Source organism: Talpa europaea (genome assembly GCF_964194135.1).
Source record: "Talpa europaea genome assembly, chromosome: 8".
In the NCBI taxonomy this organism is placed as follows: Eukaryota; Metazoa; Chordata; class Mammalia; order Eulipotyphla; family Talpidae; genus Talpa; species Talpa europaea.
The window spans coordinates 33832682-33853753 of record NC_140075.1 but is presented as its reverse complement, the minus strand read 5'-3'; the positions used below and the strand labels follow the sequence as shown (position 1 = coordinate 33853753).

The window sequence follows — 21072 nt, the reverse complement described above, 5'->3', positions numbered from 1 at the left end:
GTTGATCTAAAGGGGCTATACTCTTTATTTACCCCTTGACATCTTTATATTGAGAAAGCCCACAGCACTGGGAGGGCTAAAATATGCCCCTCTCCATATATTCACATTCACAACCTGGCCTCTCTGTCAGCACCCTAAATTGGAAAGGGTTTCGCTGTAGGGATGAAAGGTATTTTCAACCTCATTAGGCCCCTCAATTCCTCACCTCTTTGGTGGTCCCCTTTTAAAGGTTATTGGGCCCTCAGTTCTTGATCCATCATATATAGAACCCCTTTCCAGGAGGCTCCCTGCCTTTCTTCCCTTCTCAAGTCAAATCAAATCAAATCTATGTCCCCACCCGAGGCTTCTATTCCAAATACCCCAGTATTCTTACCCATTTTTAGAAGTTACGCTGACTCCCCATATCTTTCTCTCCCTTTACCCACTCTGTCTCCTCTGGTTTCCCTGGGTCCTGGAAATGCTTCCAGTTACCAAAGGCACCGAGATAAATGACAATGCTGGGAGAACCAGAGAGGAAGAAGCCAGGGCCCAGCCACTAAGCAATGCGTGGAGTCAGAAAAAGCCTAAACAGCACTACCGCATCTGTAATGAACTTCATTTATTGTTAGAGTTGGAGGCGGCTCTGTTACAGCAGCTGGGAACTATAGCAGGGAAGTGTGGGGAGGAGCAGAGCACAGCAGCACGGGGAGGTTGGGAGCTAGGAAGAACACAAGGCGGGCTCATTTTGGTTTCCACAGTCATTTGGCAGAGAAGCCAAGCCCTGATGAGCAAGCGTCTGGATTTCTCGGTCCAGCAGTAGTCTGGCAGGGCTGCTCATAGACTTGCTTGGGGTGAGGTCCTCCTCTGGGGTGGTATTCTCGGCCTGTTTTCTTCTCACTCAGTAGGACTCAAGCTTTAGCTCAATTTTGTCTCCCTCTTTCTTTCCTCCCTCCCATTTCCCCCAAGTCCTCTGGCATGGCTTCCACCTCCCAGTTCCTTTATCCAAGAGTTTGGGGCTGGAAAGCAGCCTGCGTTCCCATTTCAGCTGCAAGATGGCATAGTGGAATGTTGGGGGAGTCACACATTGCTGGGGTGTCATGTTGGGATGTCAAGCAGTGGCTTATTTTTAACCCATTACACACCAGGCCACAGCAGATGACCACATGCAGAGAAGCCAAGCAGGGGATGAGAAGGGATCAGGATAATTGGAATGGGTGGGTGAAAACTTCAAAAGGTCAGGGAACTTGGAAGAACTGTGGGATTGGGACTGGGCTCTCCTTTGCCCCTTTGTGCTGCCCATTAGGCCTGTTCCGGGCACAGCTCTAGATGTGAATGGTATGAAGCAGGGGCTGGGAGGATAAGCGCCTTTCTTCTCTCACCAGTCTGTTGGTAAAAAGAGCTTCAAGTTTTGGATTGAGACATTCAGATACGTAGGATAGAGTGGAGTGGGACAGCGTAGCAGCGGTCTCCCCTGAGAACCCTGCTAGAACCCAGGTGCTGGTGGGTACAGGGATTAGCGATGGAGGAAAGGATGCAGCTCTGGGCACCTCACTGACACTATCCTGCCCCCAGGTCATATAAATTACTATTGGAAATCCTTCCTTGGGATGCTAAATAAATAGATTGCAATAAAGAGGTCCCTGGGGTTGGGGATATGCTCTCCATGAGGGAGGAGGTGGTTCTCTCCATCCTAACTCCCCACCCAACACCAGCTTTTGGCAGTGCGAGTAGAGGGTGTCACTCGGGGTTCTCGGGTGTCGGATAACTTCCTATCTTAACTTTGTACCCTCCGCCTATGTTACCTCTGTTACCTTTGGTTTAGAGAGTCCTCACACATATGGACGAGGGAGAGAGACAGCCCCTCCCATTTAGCCCAGCCCAAGTCCCCACAAGACATCCTGACCCTGCCACACAGCCCACCCCCCACCAGCTCCCTTCTCCCTGGACCCCAAAGGACGCAGCAGTAGCCATACTCTAAGGGAGCTGGGGGAGCAGATCCTTGGGGAAGGGAGAGTGGCTCTTTCAGAACTCAATCTTGCAGGCTGGGAAGGACTCATCCTGCATGACCACAGTGCTGCTGCTAGCCAGGACCAGTACGTTCAGTTGCTGTTGCTGCTCATGAGTCTGCTGGTACCACTCACGAGTTACTTCTGTGTCATGAGTAGGGATCAGAGTCACCTAAGAGGGAGACAAGACATGCCTGATAAGAGAATGTGAAGAGAAGCTAAGTCAGGGGGACGGGCTAGCTGACGGTCGGGCAAGTAGTCCCACTGCCCACAGAGGGCTCAGTCCTTTCATGAACAGAGACAGCGTTTCACTATTGCCGCCACTGAGATTTGACCAGACTTCCTACGGATGTCCCTTGCCACTCACCTGAAGATTCTCCCCCCACTGGGCCTTGCCCTCCAGCAGGGCATCCAGCACAGCCCGACTTGGTTCGCCATTGGCAGGGTCATTCCCACTGACCACATAGTAGGATGCGCGCACTCGACGGAAGAAGTCAAGGTCAGCAGTCTTCCCACTGCAGTGATTCGGGATATAGGCGAGATCCACATATACAGGGGGTCCAGAGCTGCCCTTGGAACCTAAGGCTGCTGTAGAAACAAGCCAGGACCCATGACAGAGGGAAAATAGACACTGGCAACCTTCTTCCTCCCACCTCCTCCCCCTGGAGCCTTTGACCAGCCACACCCAGTTCAAGCCCACAGTCTCTGATTTCTCATGTTGTACTTACTGGATCCTGCCTTGAGTCCATTGACTAGGCCTCTGGACATGGGGCTGTGTCCATCCTTTTCCTCTGCGGTGGTGACCTGGCTTGGAATGCTCCGCGGCCGGGGTGGCACCCGGGATGCTCGATCTGTAGGTCCTTTACCAGGAGTAGGTGAGCGTTTTCCCCGAAAATCCAGACGCCGGGCAGGTGACGCTGGCTTGGCCCTGCCTGGGGCCCTGCGCCCTACTCTCCCCTGTGCTTTCTCCTTCTCCCGTAGCCTCTCTACCCTTCCAGACTCTGAACTGAGCCCCTCGGGATCAGCCATGCACACATCAGGGCGAGGAGGGGATGGCCGGGGGTCTGGCTGGGGGAGAGGGGGTGGGTCATGGCCAGGCCTGGGATGGTGAGTTCCACTGACACCTCCAGCTTTGTCCACAGGCAGGAAGTCCCCATCTTCATCTGAGTCAAGGGCTGCCTCAGCTGTGATTGATGGACACTCCTCAGTTTCTGGTGGGACATCAGAATCTGACTGTGAAGAGCCGGAGTCACTGGCTGATGTTGGGGGTGTCTCATCAGCCACAGGGCATGGGCCCCCTGGGGCTCCTGGGCCCCCTGCCCGGCGCCGTCCCCCCCTCCCTACCAGCTGAGCTTCCTCAGTTGAGAGGTCACTGTCATCTGTGGATCGGAGCAGAGGTGGGTTCAGGAAGGATGGGGAGAGCTCCCCACGGTGGGGCCGGGGCTCAGCAGCACATCCCTGCGGCCCAGCCTCAACGTCAGGGGAGACACTTCTGGGTTGGCCTCCAGAGGCCCCTCCAGGGCACGGTGGGTGCTCAGGGGAAAGAAGCGTGTCAGGCCGGGAGCTCCTCTCGGCTCCCTCAGGCCACGCCCCGCGTTCCCAGGCAGGGCAGGCCGAAGCCTCTTCCTTCTCAGGCCTGGCTGGGGCAGGGCCCAGAGGATTGGGGCTGGTTTCAGTTGGACCATTGGAGGCACAGTCCCCGGAGGGACCCTGGAAGGGACTTGGCTTCTTGGTGGTTGCTTCTGAGCACTCCAGGTGGCAGGGCAGGGTGCCATCCTCCGTGTCTCCCGCCAGACTTGGAGCCTGAGCTGGGGCCAAATCCAGTGAAGCTGGGGGCACTGGGCTCAGAGGAGTGAGGTCCCAGAGGCTGTGGGCAGCTGGTTCCATTCCTGGGACCAGGTCGTCAGACCCCTGTACTGTGGCCTCCAGGCCAGGAGGAAAGCGCTCAGCCACACTTGAAATCACAGGTGTGGTGGCCTCAGAGGAGGAACCTTCAGACAGGGCTGGTGAGGCAGGTCGTGGCAGACTGGAGAGGAGCGGAGCCCCAGGAGAGCTGGGTGATGGGAGCTGGGGCAGTGAGGAGTCCAAGCTGGGAGCCTTGGTAACTTCTAGGTACTCATCATGCCGGGCCCTGGCGGGGGGCCCTGGAGCCAGAGCCAGAGCTCTATCCCCAGAGAAGGCAAGGGAGCCGCAGGGTGCTGAACGGGGTTCAGCTGGAGAAGGCAGCTGTGGGGAAGCCGGCTGCAACGAGGAGAAGCCAAAGGCTGAAGCAGGAAAGTCCAGGCTGGGTCGAGCAGGACCCAAGTGTGAGTCCAAGGAAGGGCTGGTATGTGCCTCACTTTCGGACCACAATGTGGAAGGTCCCACAGGGATGGGATGAGGGGGACTCGGGGACTGGGCCTCTTTCTCTGGCTGCTCCCTAGCCCCCTTCTCCAGCTCTGAGTCACTAGTGCTGTCATCCCAGTGCCCCCGGCCCGACTCCTTGGGGGATGGGGTCCTCCTATCTGGGCTACAGCTCAGGATGTTACCATTAAGAGGGGAGCTTGGGCCTTTGCTCAGGGTGATAGGAGCACGGGGGGGTATTGCAGGTGGCGTGAGGCTGGGCTGCACACTTGACCCTGGCTCAGGCTCCTGCCTGGGCGGTAGGGTGGGACCTGCCAGGGCTGCATAATTGAAGGTTGGTGTGTCAGGTTGGAGGCTTTTAGGCGAGACAGGAGACGAAAGCTCTTTCTCTGCAGATGTGTTCAGGCCAGCAGCCTCCTCCTTGGTTGAGATGCGTGGGGGCCAATCCCCAGCTGCTCCAAGTGGGGGCTCCCTAGTGGGACACGCAGGGCCCAACCCAGTAAGCATCATCTGCTCATAGATGTCTGCATACTGAAAGCTTCTCTCATCAGGATAGGGTGTGGGCTCTCTCTCCTCCGGCTCCGTCTGCTCAGGCTCCTTGGTGGCATGGATGTCACGGGCCTCTGGGACCTTCGGGCTGTGTGGACTGCCGTCAGGAGCCTCAGCACCACCTTCTTTTTCCCTTTCTCCTTCAGCTTTGCGGTAGTCCTTGCCCAGGGGGGAGTATGGCCCACCTTCCAACTCAGCGGCCCCTTCTTGTACTGCAGCCACCACACTGTCGTACTCGGCTGTGCCCCAGGAGAAGGGTGCGGGAGTGTGTGGCTCTGGGACAGGTATGGGGGGGGCTGGAGCTGGGGAGAGGGGTGCAGGCGGTAGGGGTCTGTCCTTGGGTACCCATGGTGGGATGTCAGCGAGCCACGAGGGGGTAGTAGGCTCATTCCTCATGGATGGCATGGACTTAGGTTCTGGGATAGGGCTCTCTTGTCCTGGGGCTGGAGGAACCCTCTGTCCAACCACCTCAGGTGGCGAGGCTGGAGGAGAGATGATCTCAAAGGGAGAGCGGGTCAGCTTGTCCTCGTCCTCTGGTGGCAGCCCGACCGGTGACTCAGCAAGCCAGCGCTCCACCTCTAGCCCCTTCTGCGGTGAGGACTCCTGGAAACCCTTGAAGTCTGAGGCCCAGGGGCTCTGGGGCATATGCTCCGTGGGGGGTACTTCTTGCTCATCATCTGGCCCCTCATCGAGGAAAGTGCTCTCCCGCTCCTCTGTATACCTTGGCCGGGCCCCCTGGCCATCCAGCTCGTGGGGGAACCAGACCTTGCGCTCACAACTCAGTTCCCTCCAGTACTTATCTTGTTCCAGGGCCATCTCCTCTCTGCCCCTCCAGTACCTGTCCTGCTCAGGAGATGTGTCCTCCCATTTGGGGGCAGGTTCTTTCTGTTCTCCAACTGGCTCCCCTCTGGTTGGAATTGTTTCTTTCCACTCCTGGACCACATCCTGCTCCTGCCAGCACTGCTCTTCCTGTTCCTGGGCCTTGGCCTCCTGTATTGGGCTCTCTTTCAGCCCCAGAGTTTTGGTCTTCTCCAACAGAGCGTCTTCCTTTTGTTCCACCATCTTGACTTTTTCTGGAGACTTATCCTCTAGGATCTTCTCCTTTGGTTTCATGGTTTTCTCCTCCTGCACTGGACTCTCCTGAGTTTTGTTCTTCTCTTCCAGAGTCTTATCTTTCTGTTCACCAGCTTTACTGTTTTGTTCCAGGGCTTCGTTTTTCTGTCCTAAGGCCCAGGATTTTTGTTCTAAGTCCTGATCCTTCTTTTCTAAGGCCTTGTCCTGTTTAGGGATTTCATCTGTCTGTTCTATGGCCTTGCCCTTCAGTTCAGGGACTTTGTCCTCTAGAGCCTGGTCTTTCTGTTCAAACTCACTGACTTTTTGTCCTAAGGCTTCAGCTTTCTCTTCTGGAACCTTGTCCTTCTGTTCCAGGGCCTTGTCTTTTTGTTCTAAGTCTCTGTCTTTTGGCTCCAGGGCCTTGTCCTTCTGTTCTATTACTGTGTCCCTTTGTTCAGAGTCCCTGTCTTTTTGTTCTAAAGCCTTATCCTGCTGTTCCACAACCTTGCTCTTTTCTTCCAGAGCCTCATCTTTCTGACTGATGGCTGTATCCTTCTGTTCTACGACATCCTTCTGCTGTAGGACTTCATCCTTTGGCTCAGGTACCTTGTCCTTTTGTTCGGGGGTTCTGTCTTTCAATTCTGGAACTTTACCTTCCCACTCCATGGCAATGTCCTCTGTGGCCAGGCTTGGCAGAGACTCAGGACTCTTGGTGAGGGAGCTCTCGGGTGTCAGAATGTGTTCACCAGGGCTTGTGATCATTCCAGGTGAGTGCTTCCCATCTCCCAACAATGTAGAGTGAGAAAAACAGCTATCAGATAATTTTCTGTCAGAGCTCTCATCTGTGATGTCTTCTTGTGCAGAGTATCCAGTGGACCCATCTGTGGGAGGTGATGTGGTGGTTGCATGGAGTTCTGGAATAGACACAGGGGCTAGATGGTGAGAGGTATCCTCAGCTCGCTTCAGATGCCCCTTTTCTTCCTTCCCGAGGCTTAGTTCCCCAAACTGGAGGGTGCCAAGACTTTCTGGAGAGAGCTGCTTAGAAGAGATATCCAGAGAGGTCTCCTTGCTGGGACTCTCTTCAGAGAGAGAAAGTGACTGGGTATCTTCTGGAGAGACCTCTGGCCAAAGGTCCTTGTGTAGGTGCTGTTCTGTCAGGCCACAGGGAGCCCTGGGGATGGCCTCTTGGTTGGCAGTATCTTGGGAAACCACACTGAGGACAGAGAGGGACTGAGTATCATCAGGGGAGAGACCAAGGCCAGGTGATTGGAGCACCTCTTTTTGAGGTTCACCAGGTTCTTGAAATGATGGCCTCAAATCTCTGGAAAGGGCTTCTGTTCCTAGAATTGAGCCTGTAGGCTCTCCTGCATCCACAGTCTCAAAGACGATTGCTTTGTCCTGTTCTGGCAATAGTTGGATGGTACAGCCTGTGTGTCCCTCAACAATGCTGATGGGTGCTGCCTGGGCCTGGGGGCTCGTGGGAGGAAGCATCTTTTCCTCCTCTTCTAATGTGCCCTCTTCAGGCCCTGACTTGACTGTCTCCTCTGTGGCACCTTCCTTGCCCACACCTGCTATAAGCCTAGAGTCTGCCCTGGAGCCATCTTCCTTAAAGTCTTGGGGCTCAGACTTTTCTTCCACTGGTGACTGATGAAAGGGTGTGTGGGTGGCACTGGGTGGGCCAGATGGTGGAGGAGAGGCCATCTTCACTGTGCTGTCATCCGGGCTGAGGCAGCGCTCCTCCACTTCTCCAAGAGCTGGTTCCCCTGGGTGTAGGGTGTGCCCAGGAGCACCAAACATCGGGCTTCCATATTGACTGTGAAGTTTCTCAGACATCTCTACCTTTGCAGTCTCCTTCTTCTCTTCCACGGGTCTCTCTCCAGGCAGGCCTCTTCCTACTACCTCTCCTCTCTTCTCTGACTCTCCGGTCACAGAGAAATCCTCACAAGGTGGTGATTTGAAGCCTTTGTCTTCTTCCAGTGAGGATGTGGGCGAGATGGTACCAGCTGATGGTACGTAGTCCAAGCCCTGAGTGGCTTCAGTGCGGGAGGAGGGGATGCTTGTGACTGTGTCAAGCAGCAGGGAGCTTTTTCCTGTCTCCTCTGTCTGGGGAGCCGTGAGTGAAGCCACGGACTGGTCCTCAGCCACAGAGGTGGCAAAGGAAGACAGTTTGTCACACTCAGTGATTGAGGTGGCTGAGGACACGTGTTCTTCTTCAGCCAAAGGGGCAGCCACTATGTTGGGAGGGTAGGTGAGCTCAGTCTCTGGTGCGCCATAGCTTTTGCTGGCAGTGGTGGTGACAGCACTGTCTGCAGGCTGGCTAGCCTCAAAGGGGCCAGGACCTTCAGGCCCAGAGAGGTCATATGTACTTGTGGGAAATCGAGGTGGAGCTGGGCGTTCCTCGGGCTCATCATGGATCTCCTCATCTGAGATGGTCTGCTCAGTCTCTGAGTACCCAGGAATTGTCTCATCCTGGATGTAAGAGACGTGCTCAGTAGCTCCCGCAGGTGCAGCCAGGCTGCTTAGGAAGGACGAGGTCTCCTTCTCAGGGGCCTTGCCCTGGAGGCCCAGTTCCCGGCCCCCAAGAGACTCTCTGGCCCGTGGAGTTACCTTCAAGGCTTCTTGCATATGTTTTTGGTAAAAACCCTCAGCTTTGGTCTCTTCCTCTTCCTCCTCATCTGAAGGGTGCAACTCCTCCATTTCTTCTACCTCTGCCTTCTCTATCACATCCTCCTTTACCTCAGGTTCACTTTCCTCTCTGGCTTCTGTTGTACTGGGGAGCGTCTCTGCTTCCTTCTGCTTCTTTTCCTCCCAGGCTTCTTTCTCTTCTTCTGTTTCAGCCCTAGAGTCTGGGCCTCTATCCTTACTGCCTTGTTCCTCAGGGATGTCTGGGACACTCTCTTTCTCCTTTTTCACAGGCTCCTCTTGTTCCAGTCCTGGTACAGAGGATGGTGTCCCTGGGGCAACTGTGCATGGGGGAGCCTCCTCAGTGTCTGGAGGGAGTGGTTTCTCTCCTAGCCCTGTGCCCCTTTGTTCAGCCAACAGCTCCCTCTCCTCACGCTTCAGCTCCTCAAAGTCCTGTGTGAGGTCCTCTGGGGAGGAAAGGACCAGCTCCCTGTGCCCACTGACTGTTGGGAGAGGTGCAGTCCCCTTCTGAGCTGGGGGTGTCCGGGGCTCCGAGGTCACCTCCTTCTCCGCACGAACAGCCCTATTCTTGTCTATCTTGACTCTCCCCGGTGCCTTAGCTTTATAGAGGGTCTTACGTACCTCCGGGGTAAAGGGCTTCAGGTCTGGCTTGGAAATCTTCTTGACCTCAGGTTTTGTATCTTTCCTCTTCTCCTCTTTCTTGGCATCTTTCTTCTCCTCCTTCCTCCCTTCATCCTTTTTAAGCTCCTTCCTCTCTTTCTTGATTTCTTTTTTCTCTTTGTCTTTTTTCTCTTCCAGCTTTGATATCTTTTCTTTCAGGTGCTTTTTCCCCACCTTGTCTTTGATCAGCTTTCGCTTCTCTGCCTTCAGTGCCTCGCTCGACTCTGTTCTCACCCTCTCAGGTTTGGCAGGCTTCTCTGGGGGCTTCTCAGATGACTCTTTTACCTTCTTCTCTGTTTTGGCTAACTCTTTGGCCAGTTCTGAGCGGGCCTCCTTGGCTCCCTCTTCAGCCACCTCTTCCCGTTTGGCCAGCTTGCTCACAGCTGTCTTGGTAGTGGCCTTGAGGCTCTCCTTGCTGTCAGTCCGCTGTTTGATTTTGCTGGGTTTGAGATTGGCAGGAACTGCCCCAGCAGCCAGGTCCTTCTGTGTAGCCACGGGGTAGCGCAGGAAGTCCAGATGCCGAAGCTTTTCCAGGCCCTCCAAGATCTTGTTCTGGGGAGCATTCCCTGGAAAAAGCACACGCACAATCTTTTCAGTGGGATTGGCTGGCAGCCAGACCACCAGAGCAGTGATAGAGGTCAGGTAGGGCACTGAGATCTCCGCCTCCTTCCCATTAGCCAGCACAATGCCTGTCTTAGCTTTACTGTTCCCTGCCCACTTCTGCATGAGGAACTGCATCTCCTTGCTGTCCTTGACAGGGTTGAGGACATACATGTCTAAGCGTCCCACACCCATCTTATGGAAGAGGGTCAGTGGCTCAATGGTGTTGCTGACCACACGGTACAGAGGCTCAGCCTGGATGCCCAAACGGTTTAGGTGCTGCAGAGTAAGGCAGGCCTCCTCAATGCTACGCTTAGCCTTCCGGGAGGCATCAGGTAGCCGCAGCTTATCGGGCACATTGAAGAAGACAACTCCAAGCTCGGGGGAGATGAGATTCTTCACCCAGTCGCTGTAGCTGCTAGAGCCCTGAGATTGTTCCTCCTCTAACTCTGCCACTTTGCGCTGCAGGAGTCCATTGATGCCCGGCAGGTTGTCTGCCCCGATGTGTGTGAGCAGCACCGAGTCAATGCGGTCCAGGTGCCGCACCAGCTTCCAAAAGCAGGACTTGCGATCAGAACCACCATCCACCAAGATGTTAAAACCATTGACAGCAAAGAGGGCAGAGTCCCCACGGCCACCAGGGAAGATGTAGCAGCAAGGCTTCGAGAGCTTGAGGAAGCCCCCTGAGGTGGGGGGCTCTAGCAGGTCAAATGGGGATGGCACATCCACAGTCTCAGAGACATATTCGGAGAACTCAGCCACGCCATCCATGGTGGGCAGCGTGGGCTCAGGGTTCAGCCGCAGGTGCAGGGTCTCTTGGGAACTGGATAGTCCCAGGTGGCTCCAATCACCCTCCCCTAAGCAGGACACCGTGAGGAAGGCCTGGGTCCCAGGGTCTCTATTGCTGAGCAACTGGGAAATCTAGAATGGGAAACAGAAGCTTAATCAGGTCATCAGAGTTGTTCTTAACCCAACTCAGGTTCAATCTATTAATCTCCACCTCTCTCCAAGGTAATCACCTACCCTTCTACCAGGGCCCCCAAGGATCAAGCAACATGAGATTTTCCCTCCCTTGGTTCTGTCCCCACAGCTCTAGTTCTGCTCCGTATTCCCTTCCTCCCAGACACTCAGACATGGAACTTACCTCAGGATTCTGAAGGACCTGGGCAAAGTTTTGGTAGGAGTAGGTGCCACTCTGCAAAATGAGGTCTCCCCCAGGTTCTAAACTTTGCCCACTCAAGATCAGTAGTTTGTGAGCTGATGGGCTGCTAAGGAGATGGTGGACCTAGAATGGAATGAGGGGATGTCACAGGTGTAGGAGACCCAGGAATGGGCACTGACTGTTCTGGGTCCAGCGCCCTCATCCCCACCTCCTGCCCCCCAGTTCTACAAGGACTTGCTCCCCACTGTAAGGCAGCTTAGAAGGTAGAGAGAGGATGGTTCAAAGCCAACCCAGGAATTCTTGGCTTAAAGTGGTAACACTGGCAAGGGCAGGTTACAGCACTTCCTGCAGGCCCTCTTGGCTAGGAGCAGGGCCTGGCCTTACCTCAGAGTTGATGCTTTCGGCACTGGGGTTTACCAAGATGATGGTCTCTAGGATCTCACTCTGATGGGAGAGGGTCCTCTGGCCTGAGGGAGAGATGTAGGAATTTGTTTGCAAATGTGGGTTTATTCTAAAATGGAGAGGGAGTAAGTGGGGCAGGAAAGAATAGAATGCACTATCAGAACATGGGGCTTAGGAGAAAGAGAAATCTGGTTGGCAGTCTTTAGATCCTGCCACTTTGAATTCTGCTGAATGGGTTTCCTCCTCCCCCTCCCATGCTGGCTCTTGTCCCTTCATTTGCCACACCCTCTGCCTGCCCAGTACCCCCACCCCCTCTGCCTGGAACTCCCGCCTCAGACTGCCCAGTTGACAAGAAGCTTTTGTCCCTCAGAGCGCTGAGCTCCTGGTGCTGCCTGGAGATGGGGGGCTCAGCTGGAGGGAAGGCTCCTGGGACATTCAACTTCACTCAACTCTTTCCTCACTAGCTTGCCTCTGCCTAGAGCAGTCACAGCCACAGTGTAGGGAAACTGGGAGACGGGAGCTTTGCAGTTTCCCCACCTTCCTTTCCAACAGACTCCCCACCTTCCTTTCCAGCCCAAAGCCAAGGTCAGAATTCCCACTCCTAAAGACTTAGAGAAGCCTGTGCTATTTAAACCCTTGGGGTTTTATAATTCGAAAAGTGGAAACAGGACTATAATTTTTGTTCTGTCCTCTGGTTCCTTGGAGGCCAAGCCTGCACCCACAAACAGGCACCCATCATGTTCCTCCCCTCAAAGGTTGCAGAGCCTCCTTTCCCACCTCACCTTCATGTCCCTAGCTCCAGAGAGGCCTGGTTCTCTACCCCACAAACCATTCCTTGTGAACAGTTTCTTCTCTCATCCTTCCCCTCTCCTTTGGGCCTACTGCCATGGAGATGGGAGCTGGGGGTTCACAGACAGGAAACAAATAAGGAAGCAGAGATTCAGAGTGAGTGTTCCCCAGGCCACGGAGAAAGATACTGTCAAATCCCCTTTCCACTTCCCTTCTCCAGACTCACAGGAAGCACTAAGCAAAGCAGGTTGGTGTACCAAAAAAGAGGCAGGTTAGACAGAAGATTCTAAGAAAGACCCTGCCATCCCCTGCTCCTGCCTTCCTAGCTGCAGCACATAGAGGAGTTACCGTCCAGACAGAGTTGAACAGATAGCGAGGGGAGTGGGCTATCCGGAAGATAGTGGCAGGAGGACTCCAGAATCTGTCCCCTAGACCCTCTTCTGTGACCCAGCTCTCTCCTCTGAAGCTTGGGACAAGAAGAGCCCGGGGTCAGGGCTTTTGCTAAGAGGAAGAGCCATAGTGCCAGGATCAGGTCCATCTGTTGATCCAGGGTTGCCAGTTATAGCTGCAGGGGAAATGAACTGCCCCTGGTGTCAGAAGACCAAACTCGGTAGAGGGTGGGTGGGGCCCAAGAAGAGTTCAAGAGTTCTCAACGTGGGAACTGAGGGAAGCTTTGAGCTCAGTTCAGAGGATGAGAGCCACCTCAGAGATGGCAGGAGGAGGGCTGCAGCAGGTGAAGGATATCAAGGTTCAGGGAGCAGCCTAGTCCTAAGCGGATCAGATTAAGAAGGGCAATTTCTACACTCTCCTGGCCTCCAGTCAGTAGGGAAGAAAGCGGAAAGAGATAAATCTGTGGTACAGACTGGTTTGCTTTCTAGTTACCACATTCCCTCCCCCAGTCTACCTACCATTCCTCACAGTCTCCTGTTTATAACCACTAGCCTTTGCCAATCCCAGTTCCTGTCTTGGCACAAGACCCTACCCCAACCCATGTGCTGTCCAGTTCTGACTTGCTATATACAGTTTGTATCCTGTGCCCCTCCTTTGTAGGCCTGAGAGAAAGCCGTCTTTCTCTCCTCTGCTCCCCAGCAAGCCTTCTGAAGGGAAGTGACTTGTTTTTCCTTTTTCTTGGGAGAGGATTTCTTGTGAGGCAGAGGCACTTTCCCGGGTCAGCGATGAGGTTGGGTGGGCTGCAGGCACGGAGGCAGAACAGGCAGGAGGGCAGGTGTCTCCGCAGTGAGGCAGAAGGGGAGGGGGGGCCGCCCGGGCAGCTGCAGTTTGCCGCAGTGTGTGAGTGTGTGTGAGTGTGCGCGCTGAGCTCAGGCTCCAGCTCCGCCCCCACCCCCCCCCACCCCAGCATGACAAGTCATTTTCTTGGCTGCTTCAGCTTGGGGGGTGGGGGGTGCAGAGAGGGAGAAGAAACTGGCTCCTCTGTTCAAGAGTCCCCATCTTGGGAAGAGAAGCAGAGATGAGGTGGGGGTGGGGCTGAGACCGGGAACATGTGGGGTTGACAGCACTGGGAATGCAGGGCAGCTGCCAGGGAGGGAGTGCTCTCAATCTCCAGGATGGCCTCTCAATCGCTGAAGGGAGCCAGAAAAGGGGGGCTAAGAGTCCCAATCGCAAGCTAGTCTGCAGGGCATGGGGTGTGGGGAGCCCATAGCAAATAGATTGGTCTGTGAGGAGGCTCTTGCCACATCTTAATGATCTTTTCCTCTCTGCTTTTTGACAGTGTCCCCCGCCCCCCACCTTCCCTTACTTGGCAAAAACTCACTGTCCTGCTCACCCCTAGACAGAAGCAGCTGAGCAATGTAGCAGCTGACACCCAGCGACCCTCCTATTAAGCATCCCCATAAGATCCGCCTTTCCTTCCGTTCTTCTGCCTCTGCCCAAAGACATAGCTCCCAAACTCATCAAGCACCCCAGGCTGCCAGACAGAGTCGCTGAAACCACCCTCAGCTGCTGCCGCTAGACTGATGCCCCCAGCCCAGCCTAGCCCAGCCCAGCCCAGCTGGAGAGGTGGACTGTCAGTCACGGCCCCTTGGCCTCCGCCTGGGTCTGGGTGGCCACACAGCCAGTCTTGTTCACCTTCTCGCTCCATTCCACAACCTGCCCACCCTGCTGGGCTAGTTCCAGACATGACAGATTAGGTATCAACTCCCTTCTGTACCCCCACCCCACCTCCCAATCAGAATCCCCCACGCCCCATGCCAAGCCCTTTGGTTCGGTTCAGTTCTTACCCTGGGGTGTGGGAAGGAGCCCCTCATGGAGGCTGCAGCTCCGGCCTCAGCCGGCAGCTTCAGGGAAGAGTCTGCGGCACTTGGGGTGGGAGTGGGGGGGGGGGGGGGCGCTAGCTTGCTGGATGGGGAGGGCGGCGCCAGGGCGGGGAAGAGGGGCTGGTCCATGACGAGGCAGTGGAGACTTAACTGTTTCTTTGCCTTCACAGCGTCAATGTCCTGGTGCTTCTGCATGGCCCTGGGGGACGGAGGAGTTGTCTAGCAACTCAAAGATCCTGAGCTGTCTCTAATGGCCCTTAGGGCCCTTCTCCCCCAGCCCTGCTTAGTCAAGAAATAGTCTTCTAGCATTAGCCAAAAGACTGAAGCCCCTTGCTGAGGGCACATTGCAGGAATAACAGGGAGTAAGGGCTGCCTGGACCCTCCCCCTTCTCTCAGGAACCATCTGCTGCCTTTACCCTCAGACCCAGAGAGTGACCTTCACTCCCTGAAGTAGCTGGAGACAAAGAGATTGGGGGCCTGAAAGCAACAGAATGAGAGTACTGCTTGAGAGGACGCCTGGGGACAGGAGTTGTCCTGAGTTCTGCCAGCTTCTGAATCAAAACTGCAAAGCAGGGAAGTGCAGAAATGAGTCTCATTTTAGTTTAGGGGGTAGTGGACACATGGGCCCTAGCCTGGCTAGGCTGGGGCATAGGGACCCTGGGGGCTGCATGCAGTTTTGTGCCAATGCAGCATCCTCAATAACCGCACAGACACTGATACTTGGACTTCTTGGGTCACTGGCCACAAAGAGGCAGTCTGAAGAGGCAGGGTGCGTTCTGCCTTTCAGTGAAAGAGTTAACAGGGACCAAAGAAGATCACCAGCACCTCAGCCTCAGCAAAATTTTGTTATTATAGGTCAATTATTAAATGTAACATAAAGTACTCTTTGGGTTAAAAAAAACTATTTAACTTATTTTGTAGGGTGTTGAGTCCCTGTTCTCTTCCCGTTCTGCACTTTTCTATGTCTTTCGTTGTCACTTCGTATACACTCTCCATCCTTCTAATATTGGCCGTTTTCCTTGGTCTCTACTTCTGTCTCAGAACTAGTGATGTGCTCTAGGACTCAGAGGGAGGAGCTGGGGAGATCTAGCACTCAGTTCCCACTGGGTGATGCTCTAAGTTCTCACACAGTCCTTCCCTGCCCTCTTCCTTTTCATCCACCCTCCCTGGGCCTGGCCAACTCCCAAAGCCTTCCGCACATTGCACATTGACATCCACCCACTCCTGCCCCACCACCAACCCCACCCTTGCCCCAGGCTGCCAAGAGCTGTTTTGAAGGTCAGAGAAGCCAAAATAGTCTGGGCTCTCAGCATCCTCCATCCACCCTTAACTGGAGCCAGAAGAGGAGGAGCTGAGTCACCAGAACTGGGGTGGGGTGGGGGTAGGGAGAACCGAGGAGGAGGAGGAATCTGTGCTCAGATCCGGAGATGCAAAGCAGTAACATGGCAACAACCCCACTTGGATAGAGGAGGGCATCCGCGGAGATACACAACATAAACCAGGCTGAGCTGGGAGCATCACAAAAGGGAAACTCCTTCCTTCTGCAACTTTATAGTTCTTATTTCTACCCACCTCAAACCTTCTATCTCCTCTCAGCATTATAGGGCTCTCTGGGGTATGCTAAGAGGGAAACTTAAGTAGGCATTTGGCCTGAGAACAAAATAACACTTCCCAGCCCAATACAGCCCACCCTTATTCTCAGCTGCTATCCCCAAGGACCACACCCTGGGCAGGTTTCAACTCACAGTGCTGGTTTCCTTCAGCCCTCGTCCTCTGAACAGCCACCCACCACAAATAACCTTTCACCTGCTGTGTTCCTAGGCTCTGCTACAATGAAATGGTGAAACACAAAGAAGAGAGGCCTGAACTTGGGCACAAAGTGAAATCAGAAGTCCTGAATTTGAGACCTGACTACCATTTTACTAATCATACATTTACCCATCAGTGGTAATCGAGAGTCAGACAGAAAGGAAATAAGCCATGTAACCTCTCTGAAAACTTGCTCCCTGAACTATATGATAGGGATATAATGCTAGTACCAACCTGCAATAATATTGTGAGGATTGACTGGCCTAAAAGATGAAAAAGTGCCTCATTCTTAGAATTTTAAAACTGCAATGCCTGAATGGAAGTCTGTCTCCTTTTTTTGTGGAAGATTTATGAGAAATCATATAGGTGATCAGGAAAATTCTAAATCAGAATCTTAGATGAGACCAGTTCTAGAATGTCTTTAGCCCAAGCCTGCTGGAAGGGACTTAAAGTACTATTTGCGTCCCTGTTTTCCTATTTCCCTACTTTGGGGGCCAGTGCATTACTATATTAAGAATGGTTTTTCATGTTTGCAGAAGTAACAGGACTGCTGCTTCCTGAGCCCATCAGTGGTAATTGAGAGTCAAACAGAAAGCCAGTTTGAAAACAGGTCCTTCAGCCTATGTTTTTCAGACTCTAAGAATATCAGTCATGAATTATAAATTATGAAGCCCTCTCTGCATTTCCTAGAGGTGCCCAACAGAAGTATCAGAGTGTTATTTAGACTCAGTTTTATGCTGCCCTATTTGTTTCTGGATTTGTTTTCTAATGCTAGGAAACTCCAAGTTTTTTGCAGAGGTTAGAAAGGAAGGCTTCAGCACCACTGGAGAATGACTACCTGGCACAAAATTCACCCTAGAAAGCCTGTACCAGATTTGACCACTAGAAGGAGCTGGGCCACAGAAAAAAGGGTCCCTCCGTTTTTTTGTGTGTACCAGTGTGGGTGTGGAGGGGGGTGGTGGCTAGGAATGACTGCACTCTCCCCATCATTGCAGGATACAGTTTTGTACCCTTTCTCAGCATTTTGGCCCGGGGCTTGGAGGAAAGGTAAGAGGGATGGTGGCCCTTTCTGTGGCGTGGCAGACAGGATTAAATCTTAAGGTTCTGGTACAGCCCTTTGAACCATACCAGGGGCCTGGTTCCCTTTGTCTCTCCACTAATGGGAGGCTGAAGGGAGGGGCAGTGTCTGCAGCTGTCTGGGCTGACTGTTGTTTGTGGGGACAGCTGAAAGAGGAGCCAGCAGGGGTGGGGCTGTGGCTGTCTTGATCCATGTGGGTTTTTCCAGGAAATTCTCCGCTATTCTCCAGGGACACTCTGACAATGTCCAAATCTAAAAAAATTCAGTACACTAAAGTAAGCTCTGATCTTGGGTATGTGACGCTAAGCTGCTTTAGGGCATCACTGCAAATCTATTTGATTGAACGACTACTAAGTCTTTATATATCAGTACTTGTTTCTGAGTGTTGTCTGAGAGTAAGGATGCTTCTCCCTATAAGTGTCTCCCCAAGCATCCTGATATCTTAATCTGAAGAACAGCTAAATATTTTGGTTTAAGTTCTGTTCATTCTTATATCATTATAGAAAACAACCTATCCTTAAGTCTCTGTGGCCAAAATGACAAGGTTAGAGAATTCAGTGTGAATTATAATATCAGCAAATGATCCTCAAACTTCAAATCAGTCATTAATTTCATCCTATATCATCCCTTAATCCAGCCTTGCACCAAAGCTCCTAGGAGTAACAAGGGCTAATGGATGAAGTCATGACATGAGTAATTCTAAACAGAAGGCAATCTTAAAACATTGAGTGTTTAGCTTCACAGGAAGCCAGTCATAAGGAAGAGGTCAAGTTCATATTTTTAAAATGCTGCATATATTCCTAGGATAATTAGTCATATTAACCTGTCTTCTCTTCTCTCTAGGAGGATCTCTAGAGGAGTCAGCAATCAGGAAAATGACCAAATATCTCACAGTTAGCAGAAGCAGGAAGAAAAGGAGGTAACTATCTACTGTACTGGGTAATTGAGAATTTATCTTTATAATATATAAATTCAGTCATTTAGTGACAGTGGCTGTTGAGTTGGATGAATTTTATATTCCATAAAGGCACTAGCACATGGATTGTATGTTAACATTTACCAATACATGAGTAGATGCCCAGAACTTTTATAATGAGACATAGGGCTTTTTGCAGTCTCCCCACAGGTACTGCCATGGAATGATAATTCCTAAAATATCATTTTCTCAACCCTCTAGCCCTTTTCTCCCACCCAACAGAATGGGGAGCTGCATCCTGTGAATTTTGATCCCAGGAACCAAATTTCGGACTCTGGCTAGCTCTTGAAACAGTGAATTCAGGAGACCCTGCTTCCACCCTGGATTTGGTGGTGCTCATCAGCATTTGGTGCCCAGATTCTTCTCTGCTCTGGTGATGTGTTGGTTGAGCCACAAGATGAAGCAGAAACCCTGAAACCTGGAGGATAGGCTGTTTAGCCTGAAAGAAAGTGCTACACAAGAGCCTGGGAAGGTGAGTTGAAGATTCAGGGGTCCCAAAAGGAAGGCTAAAATATCCAGAAAGGGGAATACCAAAAAGTGGATATTTTGCACGGGAGATGATTGATCACTCCAGAGAAGCACCTCATTCCCTTTGTGCACATCAACAGCTGTCTACAAACACCCCCCCTCCCCCGTATTTTTCTGTTAAAAATGACCTTCTCCAGGTTCCCTCCACCATTTGCCTGCAAAGTATACTGGGTATGTGGGGATACTATGGAGTTTTGCAACTTTCCCCTCAGGAGTCCCTTCCTTCTCCTTGACCCAAACCTCCCACAAGGCCAAATCTGCCAGGGAGACTGGACCTCTGCTTTTCTGTGACCAGCCCTCACCCAAAGAACTGACACAAACGACACTAGTCCTAACCTTTGACCTCTGAGGAGAAGTGAGCTAGGTGCCGGGTAATGAAGAGTCTCAATTGTTGGTTCAGGTCAAAGGATGATAAGTCAATGTTCCAGGAGAGAATCCCTGTGAAAGAAAAGGAAACAAAGAGGGCTCTAGATAAGGTGGAAATTGGATTTCAGGGAACATATCCAAGCTCACAGAAGGGGTAAGGATAGGGAGGGGACTTAAGGACACTTGCCATGATCAGCCTCACTGATGACTTTAAGAAAGGTAGCTAATGCCTATGCCTGTCTTCTATTCTGTTCCTTTCTTGGGCTTTGCTTCAGTCAGAGAGAGAAAAGCAGATTTTAGGCAAAACTTGGTCATTAATGAGTTTCTCTATGGGAATTTTCTTACAGGGTTGTCTAATTGTGATACAAGGGACAAACATGGGCTCTCACTAAATACCAGGGGCTGCCTTCTTGTCCTTACAATTAAGTAGGATTTTAGACTCTCCTATGCCCCCCTCCTTTCCTCCACCCCTCCGCGGCTTGGCTCCCACCCGCAGGTGGCTCCGCAGCACTGCGCCACAGGGAGGCAACTGGAGAGGGAGGTGAAGACTGAGAGTCTGTGGCCACTAAGGTCACGCTCTCAGGTTGGCTGCCGGCACTGGGAGATTGAAGACTGGAAATTTGTCCTCGGCGTATAGAAAGCACCCTGTGCCCGTGCAGGAACCCTAAAGAAGAAAAACTAAGGTAGGGACATGGGCCCTCCAGAGGATGTTGAGGACTTTCAGGACATTGGCCCTAGATACTGCAGGAGAGAGGGGTGTGACAAGAGAGGTCGCAGGGGCTGCATGCAGAGATCTCTGCCTCGGGGAGATTGCGGAATACCTGGGGGTGTGCGGGAAAGACGGGGGAAGCGAGGTATTGACTGCTCGGGAGGATACGAACGCATGACATGGAAGATGCTGGTGACAGGGGCTGATGATTCAGATTAACAGGGAGCACAGGTCCCAGGAAGCGCACACTAGGGGCGGAGGGTGCCGACCCGCGCTCTGGGAGGTGAATGCAGATGGCTGGGAAGCGCGGGATGGAGGATGTCCCGAACCCAGGCAGAACAGCAGCTCACCTTGCTCAAGGTGGGCCCGCACGGCCCTCAGCTGACACTCTGTGCCGATATCCCCGATCACGATGAGCAAAGAGTATCTCCTCAGGTCCCAGCGTGCCGCCCCCACCGCGGCTCCGGCCTTGCACAGCGGCTCCGCGGGGTTCTGAAGCAGCGGAGCGCCCGGGCTGCCGAGCCCCAGTCCGGGACTTGTCTCCATGGCAACGCCGCGAGGCCGCCGGGGCCCAGCCTCGGTCTCCATGGAAACTCCGCTGGAGTGCTAGGCCGGCGGCGCCCGCTGCGGGGAGAGTGCGCGCGGCTCTTAAAGGCCGGCGGCGGGAGCCGCTGATTGGCTGCTGCATGTCAGGGGGCGGGGCCCTGGCGCCGCAGGGGCCGGGACGCCGGGGTTCTGCGGTCGGCCCTCGGCCGGGGGCGGTGGTCGCCGCCTGCAGCCCCCGCCATGTTTGCCAGGGGGAGCGCCCAGGGCGACTCGGGCAGGCCTGGGAGCTCTGGGGGACCGGGTAGAGGGCGAGCCGATTGCCCCGGTGCTGGAAGAAGCTTCTAGGGGGAATGTGTCCCCGCTAAGTGCTGTCTGGCAGCTCCGCAACCTCGCCTGAACTGAGGGGAGCCATCTTGTCCCTCTCGGTCTCCCAGTTTATTAGGGTGTCTGTGTCGGTGTGTCTGTATTATCAGTCTGGCGCTTTTTTTTTTTTTTTTTTTTTTGTCACTACCTGCCAGGGTCCTTGTCTCCATCCTCGGTTTCCCTGTCCTCGTTGCTCCTGGTCCTGGGAGCGCTCAGGAAGGCTGCGCAGTGTTGGAGG

At 53.4% G+C, this 21072-nt stretch overlaps 1 protein-coding gene across 1 annotated transcript; it reads right to left on the bottom strand.

Moving 5' to 3' along the window:
- Positions 1 to 2001: 2001 nt before the first annotated feature.
- Positions 2002 to 20513, bottom strand: MAP1A (microtubule associated protein 1A; the record flags this gene model as incomplete). The annotated part of the gene is made up of 7 exons (XM_084239518.1): positions 2002 to 2157; positions 2353 to 2573; positions 2714 to 10754; positions 10978 to 11118; positions 11380 to 11462; positions 19187 to 19288; positions 20276 to 20513. 7 exons carry the CDS (start codon positions 20511 to 20513, stop codon positions 2002 to 2004), a joined length of 8982 nt encoding a protein of 2993 aa, XP_084095644.1.
- Between the last annotated feature and the right edge of the window lie 559 nt (positions 20514 to 21072).